This window comes from Sinohyriopsis cumingii, chromosome 16, assembly GCF_028554795.1.
Source record: "Sinohyriopsis cumingii isolate HCF-2022 chromosome 16, ASM2855479v2, whole genome shotgun sequence".
NCBI lineage: Eukaryota > Metazoa > Mollusca > Bivalvia > Unionida > Unionidae > Sinohyriopsis > Sinohyriopsis cumingii.
In genome coordinates, this window is record NC_142976.1 from 36,160,211 (window position 1) to 36,173,482 (window position 13,272).

Here is a 13,272-nt window from a genome sequence, read left to right on the forward strand (position 1 = left end):
AGAAATGTATGGAATTATCCAGATCTTATAGAGCACTAGGAACTACATTACCCCTGCTGTCTGAAAAACAGATTCAGCCATGCAAATATGTGTGTGTGTGTGTGCTCAAGATTTTTAATGTAGCTTTAAAAAATGTTTAGTCATATTGCTACAATGTCTGCAGTGTCGCCAGTTATAGTGATGTCAACCACTGGGGCATCATGCTGCAGACACTTAGGATCATGTCCCACCCAATCACATTATACTGACACCAGGTTAACCAATCCTATCACTAGCCTCTTAATACTAGTGCCAAGTGAGGCAGCTGTTAGTACCATTTAAGTCTTTGGTATGACATGGTTGGGGTTCAAGCCCGTAACTTCCTGCATCTGAGGTTTGCGCTCTAACCCCTTAGGCCACCAGTATGGTGCAAATATGGAAAAAGTGTTTGTGCTGACGATCTGTTAGGTTTGAAAAAACAAGGAAGGTGACACTGTTAGGGAATGCTCAGTGGTAATTGAGTTACAAATTATAAATCAATGAATGAAAGAGTATGTTTAATGCATTCTTTATATCCATGAAACTCTTCTTTTATAAAATTGTAGGTAGGTACAAACTACCAGAGATGCAGAAACTATAGAGACATGGGATCTTCATCTTAGAGACATGAGATTCCCAGGTTTTGTGCATTGAGCTTGTAACATTTATTCTGATTTTCATTTATTCTATCAGCACTAAACTCTGTAAGGACTTTAACCTGATTTTCATTATTGGATCAGCACTAAACTCTGTAAGGACTTTAACCCGATTTTCATTTATTCTATCAGCACTAAACTCTGTAAGGACTTTAACCTGATTTTCATTTTTTCTATCAGCTCTAAACTCTGTAAGGACTTTAACCTGATTTTCATTTATTCAATCAGCACTAAACTCTGTAAGGACTTTAACCTGATTTTCATTTATTGGATCAGCACTACACTCTGTAAGGACTTTAACCTGATTTTCTTTTATTGGTTCAGCACTAAACTCTTTAAGGACTTTAACCTGATTTTCATTTATTCTATCAGCACTAAACTGTCGGGACTTTATTCTGCTCCCGGATAACTGAGACATTTAAGAACTGCCAAATACTGGTATTGTATTCCCATCAACAACTTGGAATGTTAGTACAGCGTAAATATGAGTATCAGATCATCTATCACATTTGATTCCAAGAGTGACTGAAATGTATCCCGCTCTGCCTTATTCAATTTCCATTTTTCTTCTGTGATTGATTCCCTGAGGATTTGGCACATTATTTCAAAGTATACTGAGAAGTGTTCACTACTGTGGAGGTTGTCACTAACTGAAAGAAATCAATTCAAGAGACAGATTGCAGATGGTCTAAGGATGAATGCCATCTAGTGGTCAGGTACTGATAGGTATACGACTTGTCACTAAAAAAGCAAAGATTGTGCTTTGAAATGAAGTCCTCTATTTTTTTCCCCTATCATTGATATCGTTGCAGCCCCAAAAAAGCATATGGTGGCCATCAAAGTCACCATGTAGAATGAAAAGGTGTTCGTAAATACATGTATTTGATAAGGTGATCAAGACATGGAAAGAAAATGACTGGCACTCTCCAGCTGAGATTGTTGTTGTTGTTGTTAACGCCATTTTTCAGCAAACGATAGGCTATGCATGGCGGCCAGTATTAATGGTGGAGGAAGAACCCAGGAAAACCCCAGGAAGAACCACCGACCCACGAGAAGCTACTGGCAAGCTTTCTCACATACCCACATTAGCCGAATCCTAGACTTGAACAGATGTGAGATGGCAGTGATCCGTAACGGAGAGCGCTTTAGACCACTCTGCCACTAAGGGCTCCCCTGCTGAGATACTGAGCTAAGTGTACAAGATCTGTGAATGGAAATGGCTACAGCCTGTACCAAGAGAAATCTGCCTGTTATATGTAATATTGGATGGACATTTCTCAAGCATATTTAACAATATTTTTAATTCTTTAAGTCAAAGGCTTGCTTTATCAATATTTACCGTTAAACTTTAGAATTTCATTGTATTATGGTGTCAGATTTATTTATGAAAGTGATCTAAGTACAAGACTTCTATGAGGTTTCCTGGTGTGGTATCAAGGGGTTTTCTAGTGTCCAAACTCTTCAGACTTGCAAAATAATTAAATAGTTTCATGAGTTTCTTTCAAAAGTTGGACAAGTGGTTTGAATTGGATTTAAATGGTTTTTAATAGGTAGTATTGAACATTTTATTTGTTATACACTGAACTCCATTTTATGCTTATTTCTCAATTTGTGTAGCTGCTTGCACTGGTTTAGGTGGCATAAAGACTTCAAAACTAGTCATCTACAGCCAGATATTGACTGACTGGATAGAGAGAGAAAACATGGTCACTCTACAGCCAGGTATTGACTGACTGGGTAGAGAGAGAAAATATTTTTTCCACTTTATCCTCATTTGTATTGGATTTTTCTTCAGCGTTAAGTCATGTTGTGGTTTCCATGAATCTTCAGACCTCATTCAAAGTCATGCCTTTCTCATACTTCATTCCTTGGCTCTCATTTGTGTTTCCAGTTGAGGCAGTCTCTTTCTTTGTGTTTCCATTTCAGGCAGGCTCTTTGTGTTTCCAGTTCAGGCAGTCTCTTTCTTTGTGTTTCCAGTTCAGGCAGGCTCTTTCTTTGTGTTTCCAGTTCAGGTAGTCTCTTTCTTTGTATTTCCAGTTCAGGCAGTCTCTTTCTTTGTGTTTCCAGTTCAGGCAGGCTCTTTCTTTGTTTTTCCAGTTCAGGCAGTCTCTTTCTTTGTGCTTCCAGTTCAGGCAGTCTCTTTTTCTGTGCTTCCTGGTCAGGCAGTCTCTTTCTTTGTGTTTCCAGTTCAGGCAGGCTCTTTCTTTGTGTTTCCAGTTCAGGCAGTCTCTTTCTTTGTGCTTCCAGTTCAGGCAGTCTCTTTCTTTGTGCTTCCTGGTCAGGCAGTCTCTTTCTTTGTGTTTCCAGTTCAGGCAGGCTCTTTCTTTGTGTTTCCAGTTCAGGCAGTCTCTTTCTTTGTGCTTCCAGTGCAGGCAGTTTCTCTTTGTGCTTCTGGTTCGGGCAGTCTCTGAAGTATGCAAATAGATTGCCTTGGCAATTAGCAAGAAAGATTTTCTTACATGACAATCCATTATGGCCCACCTGCCCAGAGTCAAAGCAGACCAGCTTACTTTTGCAGTCATTTTTGTGATGACCATCTTTCTGACTGTTTATGCAACAATGTGGATTAGAGGTGAAAGGATTTACTGGAATGTTCAAGAACCCAGACATAAAGTGGCTCTGCCAAATGTCCAGATGTAAGAATTAATGAGGATCAACTTGCCATTTCACTTGTGAGACATTGGAGATCTTCAAGAATCTCAATAAACTCATTTAAATTTTTTGACTGCACTGCATCTTTGCTGAAGTGCCTAGCCCATGCTGAGCTTTCAGACACTTTTTGACTGCACCGTACCTTTGCTGGAGTACCTGGACTTGCTCAGCTTTCACACACTCTTTGACTGCACTGCACCTTTACTGGAGTAACTGGCCCTTGCTGAGCTACCAAACAATCTTTCAGTGAACTGCACCTTTACTGGAGTACCTGGCCCTTGCTGAGCTTTCACACACTCTTTGACTGCACTGCACCTTTACTGGAGTACCTAGCCCTTGCTGAGATATTACACACTCTCTGACTGAACTGCACCTTTGCTGGAATACCTGGACTTGTTGAGCTTTCACACACTCTTTTACTGCACTGCAGCTTTACTGGAGTACCTGACCCTTGCTGAGCTTTTACACACTCTTGACTGAACTGCACCTTTGCTGTAGTACCTTGATTTGCAGAGTTTTACACAATCTCTGACTGCACTGCACCCTTACTGGAGTACCTGGCCCTTGCTGACCTTTCACACACTCTTTGACTGCACTGCACCTTTACTTGAGTACCTGACCCATGCTGACATTTCACACACTCTTTGACTGCACTGCACCTTTACTGGAGTACCTTGATTTGCAGAGTTTTACACAATCTCTGACTGCACTGCACCCTTACTGGAGTACCTGGCCCATGCTGACCTTTCACACACTCTTTGACTACACTGCACCTTTACTGGAGTACCTGGCCATGCTGACATTTCACACACTCTTTGACTGCACTGCACCTTTACTGGTGTACCTGGCCCATGCTGATCAATCACACACTCTTTGACTACACTGCACCTTTACTGGAGTACCTGGCCATGCTGACATTTCACACACTCTTTGACTGCACTGCACCTTTACTGGTGTACCTGGCCCATGCTGATCAATCACGCACTCTTTGATTACACTGCACCTTTGCTGGAGTACCTGGATATGCTGAGCTATCACACATTCTTTGACTGAACTACATCTTTACTGGAGTACCTGGCCCTTACTGAGCTTTCACACACTCTTTGACTTAACTACACCTTTACTGGAGTACCTGGCCCTTACTGAACTTTTACACACTCTTTGACTTTCCATGGAATCCAACAAGGGACAGAGATTATCAATGATATATTGTGTTTTCATGTGACTGAAACCATGCAAAACATTACAGTATATATTTTTCATCAAGCAAATCCTTATTTAGAAAATATAAACTTTAACAAAAATCTTGACACAAATTTTCTATAACTATAACCATGAGCCTAAGGTAAAAGAAGCATAAAAACTTGTCTCAGATTGAATAGATTTTGTTTCACAGGGATTCATCCAAAGTACTAAGAAAATTCATCATGAGGTTTAGGGGGAAAAAAGCAAATGTAAAGCTTTAACTTAAACCTTATTGCAAATTTTCCACAAATGTGACCTTGACCCCAAAATTAAAGGGGCAGTGTCTCACAGAATGAATTGACTGTTTGACAACAATGCACACAAAGTATGGAGAACCATGTATAAGGGATTCAGGATGTATGTGCAAATGAATATCTTTAACCAAAACCTTACAAAATGTGTTGATGCCACGAGAAGAAAGTGACTACTATGTCTCACTTCCCATAAACATGACAATAAAAGGAAATCAGATTAACAAGACTGCAATGTACATTGATTTCTACTCTACATAAGCAATTAGTAAAAGCAGCACTACCTGTCTAGGGGTACTACTACTAAGCGGTTTCTCATTAGGCCTGTCAATTTTTCTGCCACTTTCTGGGATATTATAAGCCCGAGCCTCTATCAAATATTTAGCAGCCTCAGCAGTGGCTTTGGCAGCCTCAGTTTGTGTTTCAATTAACTTCCTTGTAGATTCCTGGAATGCTGTTGCACCCTCTTCTCGAACTTTTGCAATCATTTCTGCAGCATTTATGGCTGCTTCTGCCGCCCTCTGTCTGGCCTCTTCAAGTTGCCTGGTGGCGGCATAAGCTTCATGATGAGCTCTTGTGGACAAGTCACGCATGTCACGATCATGATTTAGTTGTCTGGCCTGGAATTAGTGTATTATGGGAAAAGCTAAAACCAATACTAAAATCTAGCACGCTCTAGCTAATTTGTAAAGTTGTGAACAAATTAAAAATCAGAATAAAACTAGATATATTAAGTACATGCTATTGATTGATGAAAAAAGCAATGAAAACTGATGGCAGACTATTTGTGAATATGGAAATGAATATTCAAATGTGTCCATGAAATGAATGAAAAACAAATCGCGAATATGGAAATGAATATTCAAATATGTCTATGAAATGAATGAAAAACAAATCACGAATATAGAAATGAATATTCAAATGTGTACATGAAATGAATGAAAAACAAATTGTGAATGTGGAAATGAATAGTCAAATGAGTCTATGAAATGAATGAATAACAAACTGTGAATGTGGAAATGAATATTCAAATGTGTCCATGAAATGAATGAAAAACAAATTGCGAATATAGAAATGAATATTCAACTGTGTCTATGAAATGAATGAAAAACAAATTGCGAATATGGAAATGAATATACAAATGTGTACATGAAATGAATGAAAAACAAATCGCGAATATGGAAATGAATATTCAAATGTGTCTATGAAATGAATGAAAAACAAATTGTGAATATGGAAATGAATATACAAATGTGTACTTGAAATGAATGAAAAACAAATCGCAAATATGGAAATGAATATTCAAATGTGTCTATGAAATGAATGAAAAACAAATTGCAAATATGGAAATGAATATTCAAATGTGTCTATGAAATGAATGAAAAACAAATTGCGAATATAGAAATGAATATTCAAATGTGTCTATGAAATGAATGAAAAACAAATCGTGAATATAGAAATGAATATTCAAATGTGTCTATGAAATGAATGAAAAACAAATTGTGAATATGGAAATGAATATACAAATGTGTACACGAAATGAATGAAAAACAAATCGCGAATATGGAAATGAATATTCAAATGTGTCTATAAAATGAATGAAAAACAAATTGCAAATATAGAAATGAATATTCAAATGTGTCTATGAAATGAATGAAAAGCAAATTGTGAATGTGGAAATGAATATACAAATATGTCCATGCAGCACATAAATCAGCCATATCTAAAGTAGGTCAAAGTGAATCCATTATAGGTGATGTGTAGATGGAATCATAACTAATCCATTAAACTTACACTTTTCAAAAGGCTAAAAGAATGACCATTATATGTATGTGTGTGTGTGTGTGTGTATGTATGTATGTATGTGTATATATATATAATTTAAAAATCGCTGATTTTGGAAAAATGCATTTAAAACTGGACCAATTCTTTTTCTCTAAAGACACCTAAAATCTTATATTTGAAACCAAATATAACTGGAAGACCAATCAATGATATATGATAATCATGAAAAACTGACCCATCTAAGTAAAGCTGAACTTTATTTTCTAATTCATTTACTTCAGTTGATTAGAATATTCATGTTGCACAATTTTAATCATTATATTTTCTAATATTTATGCTATTTAATGACACAAAACTATGATATCAACTTAATCTGCAATGATTATATTTGTATCACATAGCTTTTCTGTGAAGATGAACAGAAAATGATGAGATACTACAAGGAAATGATACAAGATTTAAATATAAACTGATTAGGAATTGAAATAAGAAATGAAATAAGAAATGAAATATGAAATGAAATATGAAATGAAATAAGAAATGAAATAAGAAATAAAATATGAAATGAAATAAGAAATGAAATATGAAATGAAATAAGAAATAAAATATGAAATGAAATAAGAAATGAAATATGAAATGATAAAAGATAAAGAACTAATTGTACACAGCAGTATCTAGCTCATAATTCTTACCACTACATACTGGATGAAAGAAAAATTTCACTGCAAATGCTCAGCAATCAAAATCCACACCTGCAGAAGAAAAAACACCTAACCTTTAACATTTGGGCCAATGATACTGTTTCCTGCTGTGCCATGGAAACGGCTCTTGCTCTCTCAACATTTGTCAGCTGTCTCATGGAGGTTTCCATGCTTTCCAATTGGTTCAACTCTGCAAAGAATCGCTGTTCCAGGGCATTAGGGGAGTATCGTGGGGGGTCTTGGTTAAAGCTTTCAGACTCATCCTTCAAACTATGTTTTCTGGAAGAGATTTTTTCCTAGGGAACAAAAATAATTTTAACTTTAAAAGTCATCAAAATTATCTTTTGCTGCAAGAAAAATATCAATATTGTGTTTGCTGGAAGAAAAAAATTGAAATTATGTTTGCTGTAACAAACAATTTATGTGGTGGAACAGCTTAGATAATAATTTGTATTAAATACCCATAAGGCGACATCACTCACTTGAAACTAGTATAATTTTAGAGTCTGTGGGGACCCTAGGCGGTCAAGCGGTCTAAAGTACTTTCATTTACCAATCACAGACATCTCACCTCTATCCACATGGTTCGAGTCTTGAGCTTGGCCAAGATGGGTATGTGAAAAAGTTTGCCTGTAGCTTCTCATGGGTTGGTGTTTCCAGTTGGCCAACCATATGTTTTCATAGCTGAGCCTAGTATTTTTTTTCCTCACAGGGTAATATAATTTTTTATACAAAAACGTATTCCTGAAATTGATTTGTGCATCTAATTGAACCTTTTTAGCCTAGTACTTTAAGCACTAAGAACATTATATATATATATATATATATATATATATATATATATATATATATATATGTATGTATGTTCAAATTTTTTTTAAAAAAAGTCCTGAATTTGATTCATGCATCTGAGTCAGTTCAGCCCTATACTTGAAGTGCTTAGTATGTTATATATGCTAATCATTATAATATATATCTAATATTTAAAAAAAAAATACTTACCTACCGTAATTTTAAAACCAGTGCAATAGGAATCAAACATGGGGGTAGGTAGGGCTTACCAAGGTTTTCCTGGTTTCTTCCCCCACCAGCTATAATGGACGTCACGTATACAGATTACATTATGCTGAGAAATTTTTGTGTGAGAGAGAGAGAGAGAGAGAGAGAGAGAGAGAGAGCGTATGTTTCACAGGCAAGACAATAAATGGAATTGTACTTTCAGTTCAGTCTCTTCCTCTATACTGGTACTGGAGTCGGGGGCAACAGAATGGGATGGCAAGCTTTTGTGGCTTTGAGGTAATTTCAGGGAGACAGATTTGGTTTTTACTGCAGACAACTTTTCTTCACTGTCACTGTAAATGAAAATAGTAAATAATATTATATACAGGATGCTATACATTTTTTACTAAAGATTCATCATATTCAGGTATTGATCTAGTTTGAAGTTAAACTGGAACTGAAAAGGCCTGAATGTAAAAACGAGGACATTAGTACTTTTGTCTTTATGTTCGTCTTTATGTTCAAAGACACATCAACACAAAAAAAGTTATACAGAGACAATGTAACTGGAATCAGGTACCTAATTATCCATATACCATTTATAGCATGCTCTAACTATGATGCCCTTCATTATATCACATTAAAATCACTTACTCACTATAAGGCTCTTCATTACAACACATTATAAACACTCACTCACTATAAGGCCCTTCATTACAACACATTATAAACATGCATTCATTATAAGGCTTTTCATTATAACACATTATAAACACTCACTCACTATAAGACCCTTCATAATAACATATTATAAACACTCACTCACTATAAGGCCCTTCATTATAATTCATTAAAAACAATCACTATAAGGCCCTTCATTATAACACATTATAAACACTCACTCACTATAAGGCTCTTCATTATAACACATTATAAACACTCACTATAAGGCCCTTCATAATAACATATTATAAACACTCACTAATAGGCCCTTCATTATAACACATTATAAACACTCACTCACTATAATGCCCTTCATTATAAACACTCACTATAAGGCCTTCATTATAGCACATTATAAACATTCACTCATTATAAGGCCCTTTATTATAACATAGTAACTGTTAGAATCCAAGTCTAGTCATGGATTCCATTTCACTAAGTGGTAATAAAAACTATATGTATCATGTACTTCATACTACTGTATCATTATAAGGTGTTTATGGCATCTATGGACAACATTATGAGGGAATACTGTACTGTGTGCATCATAAGCTGGTATAATCCATTACTTCCATGAACAGTTATAATGAATGAGTATTGTATCATGTATCTCATAAGGTGGTATACTCCACAACTCTGATGGGTCATTATAATGAGTACTGTATCATGTACCTCATTATAAGGTGGTATGCTCCACAACTCTGATGGGCCATTATAATGAGTACTGTATCATGTACCTCATTATAAGGTGGTATGCTCCACAACTCTGATGGGTCATTATAATGAGTACTGTATCATGTACCTCATTATAAGGTGGTATGCTCCACAACTCTGATGGGTCATTATAATGAGTACTGTATCATGTACCTCATTATAAGGTGGTATGCTCCACAACTCTGATGGGCCATTATAATGAGTACTGTATCATGTACCTCATTATAAGGTGGTATGCTCCACAACTCTGATGGGCCATTATAATGAGTACTGTATCATGTACCTCATTATAAGGTGGTATAATCCATAACTCCCATGGACAGTTATAATGAAGCAATATGTATCACATACTTCATTATAATAATAATAATAATAATAATATTAATGAGGACTTTGTATAGCACCTAATCTTTAGAAGCTCTTAGTGCTTTACAACATTAGACAACACCTATAAATAAAAAACATAATGATGTGATTACAAAAACAAACACCATGAAATTATAAAACATATAAAAAAACAATAAAAAACATGCTGAGAATATTTAAGGTAGGAAACATTATTAGGTCTTTAAGTTTGTTCTTGCAGTCGAAATAAGTGAGTTTTGAGAGCACTCTTGAATGTGATCACTGTGTCTTTGTGTCTAAGTTCAGTGGGCAATTCATTCCACGTTGCTGGGCCCTGGTATGCAAAAGAATGCTGTCCATATGACTTTGTTTTCATAGTGGGAATAATGAGTATACGATTGTCAGAAGAGAAGCGTAAGTATCATGCTGGTGTGTACACACGGGTGAGGTCGGATAGGATTGTTGGACTAGAGTTCGACAGTGAAACGTAGAACAGAGAACAGATTTTGTGTTTGATTCTGGATGGTATACTTCAGGATTCTATAGGGCTGAAACAAGCCATAAATTTACATCTAGAAATCTTTAGGACTGAATCGAATCATAAATTTACATTTATGAATCCCAAAGGACTGAACTTAGTCATAAATTTACATAAAGGAATCTATAGGGCAGGACAAAGGAAAGGGAGATTTTCTTTTAAGCATTTTCTTTGGTCATATAAATGTATGAATCAGACCCCAAATCCAGAAATCCTGGTTGATCCAGGAATTTTTTACGCTTGATTTTAGTACCCATAAGTTGCTATGGAGAAAGAGGTGTGGGTGAGGTTGGGAGAGACTGCAGATTCTCTAACTAAAATGTCAATCCAATAATACCTCTCCAAAGTTTGATCATAGGATTCTCCTTCTAGCGTGTCCTCATCACTTTCTCTTGTACGATCTAGAATCACCTTTGTACCGACAGATGCCTGTCTGGACCTGAAAAATAGGTGTTAGTCTTGTAAGCTATTTACTGGTAGTGACTAAGTGACTTGGTCAAGCATTGGTTATCTTCAATTAATTGATTACAATCTGTATTATCAATTTTCGTCAAATTCACCTTGCACCATTCTTATCTAAGTTGGCAACATATCATATGGAGAAATTAATTCATTATTAATCTGCAACCTATGCTTACCAGAAGCAGACAACTTCTCTTGAAATTATATATCATTCCTATGACAAATATTTAGTACTTTTATATATAAAATAATGACATTCTGCACTGATGTAGAACCATTATCGTGTATGCATAGAGCAATGCCATTCTTTCCTGATGTAGAACCACTATCATATAGCGTACAGCAATGACATTCTTTCCTGGTGTAGAATCACTATCATATATGCATACAGCAATGACATTCTTTCCTGGTGTAAAGCCACTGTCATACATGCATACAGCAATGACATTCTTTCCTGGTGTAGAGCCACTGTCATACATGCATACAGCAATGACATTCTTTCCTGGTGTAGAGCCACTATCATACATGCATACAGCAATGACATTCTTTCCTGGTGAAGAGCCACTGTCATACATGCATACAGCAATGACATTCTTTCCTAGTGTAGAACCACTATCATACATGCATACAGCAATGACATTCTTTCATAGAGCCACTGGCACACATTCTTTCCTGGTGTAGAACCACTATCATGCATGCATGTAGCAATGCTATTCTTTCCTGGTGTAGAGCCACTGTCATACATGCATACAGCAATGACATTCTTTCCTGGTGTAGAACCACTATCATACATGCATACAGCAATGACATTCTTTCGTAGAGCCACTGTCATACATGCATACAGCAATGACATTCTTTCCTGGTGTAGAGCCACTATCATACATGCATACAGAAATGATATTCTTTCCTGATGTAGAACCACTATCATACATGCATACAGCAATGCCATTCTTTCCTGATGTAAAACCACTATCATACATGCATGTAGCAATGCCATTCTTTCCTGGTGTAGAACCACTATCACAGATGCATAGAACAATGCCATTCTTTCCTGATGTAGAACCACTATCATACATGCATGTAGCAATGACATTCTTTCCTGGTGTAGAACCACTATCATAGATGCATAGAGCAATGCCATTCTTTCCTGATGTAGAACCACTATCATACATGCATGCAGCAATGACATTCTTTCCTGGTGTAGAACCACTATCATATATGCATACAGCAATGCCATTCTTTCCTGATGTAGAACTACTATCATACATGCATAAAGCAATGCCATTCTTTCCTGATGTAGAACCACTATCATACATGCATGCAGCAATGACAGTCTTTACTGGTGTAGAACCACTATCATACATGCATACAGCAATGCCATTCTTTCCTGGTGTAGAACCAATCATACATGCATACAGCAATGACATTCTTTCCTGGTGTAGAACCACTATCATATATGCATACAGCAATGCCATTCTTTCCTGATGTAGAACTACTATCATACATGCATAAAGCAATGCCATTCTTTCCTGGTGTAGAACCACTATCATACATGCATGCAGCAATGACAGTCTTTACTGGTGTAGAACCACTATCATACATGCATACAGCAATGCCATTCTTTCCTGGTGTAGAACCACTATCATACATGCATACAGCAATGACATTCTTTCCTGGTGTAGAAGCATTATCATATATGCATGCAGAAATGATATTCTTTCCTGATGTAAAACCACTATCATACATGCATACAGAAATGATATTCTTTCTTAGTGTAGAACCACTATCATACATGCATACAGCAATGACATTCTTTCCTGGTGTAGAACCACTATCATACATGCATACAGCAATGCCATTCTTTCCTGATGTAGAACTACTATCATACATGCATACAGCAATGACATTCTTTCCTGGTGTAGAACCATTATCATACATGCATACAGCAATGACATACTTTCCTGGTGTAGAACCACTATCATACATGCATGCAGCAATGACAGTCTTTACTGGTGTAGAACCACTATCATACATGCAAACAGCAATGACATTCTTTCCTGGTGTAGAACCACTATCATACATGCATGCAGCAATGACAGTCTTTACTGGTGTAGAACCACTATCATACATGCATACAGCAATGCCATTCTTTCCTGGTGTAGAACCACTATCATATATGCATA

The 13,272-nt window shown here is 36.4% G+C and overlaps 1 protein-coding gene across 2 annotated transcripts in view; it reads right to left on the reverse strand.

Moving 5' to 3' along the window:
• The window catches only part of LOC149780209 (centrosome-associated protein 350-like), a 379,234-nt gene that overhangs the window by 53,770 nt on the left and 312,192 nt on the right, over window positions 1-13,272 (reverse strand). The window contains exons 22-25 of one of the 2 annotated variants that reach the window (XM_089936967.1): window positions 10,965-11,066; window positions 8,525-8,660; window positions 7,383-7,604; window positions 5,107-5,442 (exon numbers count right to left, since the gene is read on the reverse strand). In XM_089936967.1, coding sequence (XP_089793093.1) covers window positions 5,107-5,442; window positions 7,383-7,604; window positions 8,525-8,660; window positions 10,965-11,066 — 796 coding nt within the window. The remainder of the gene's footprint in view (window positions 1-5,106; window positions 5,443-7,382; window positions 7,605-8,524; window positions 8,661-10,964; window positions 11,067-13,272) is intronic. The other variant, XM_089936968.1, reaches the window with a different exon arrangement.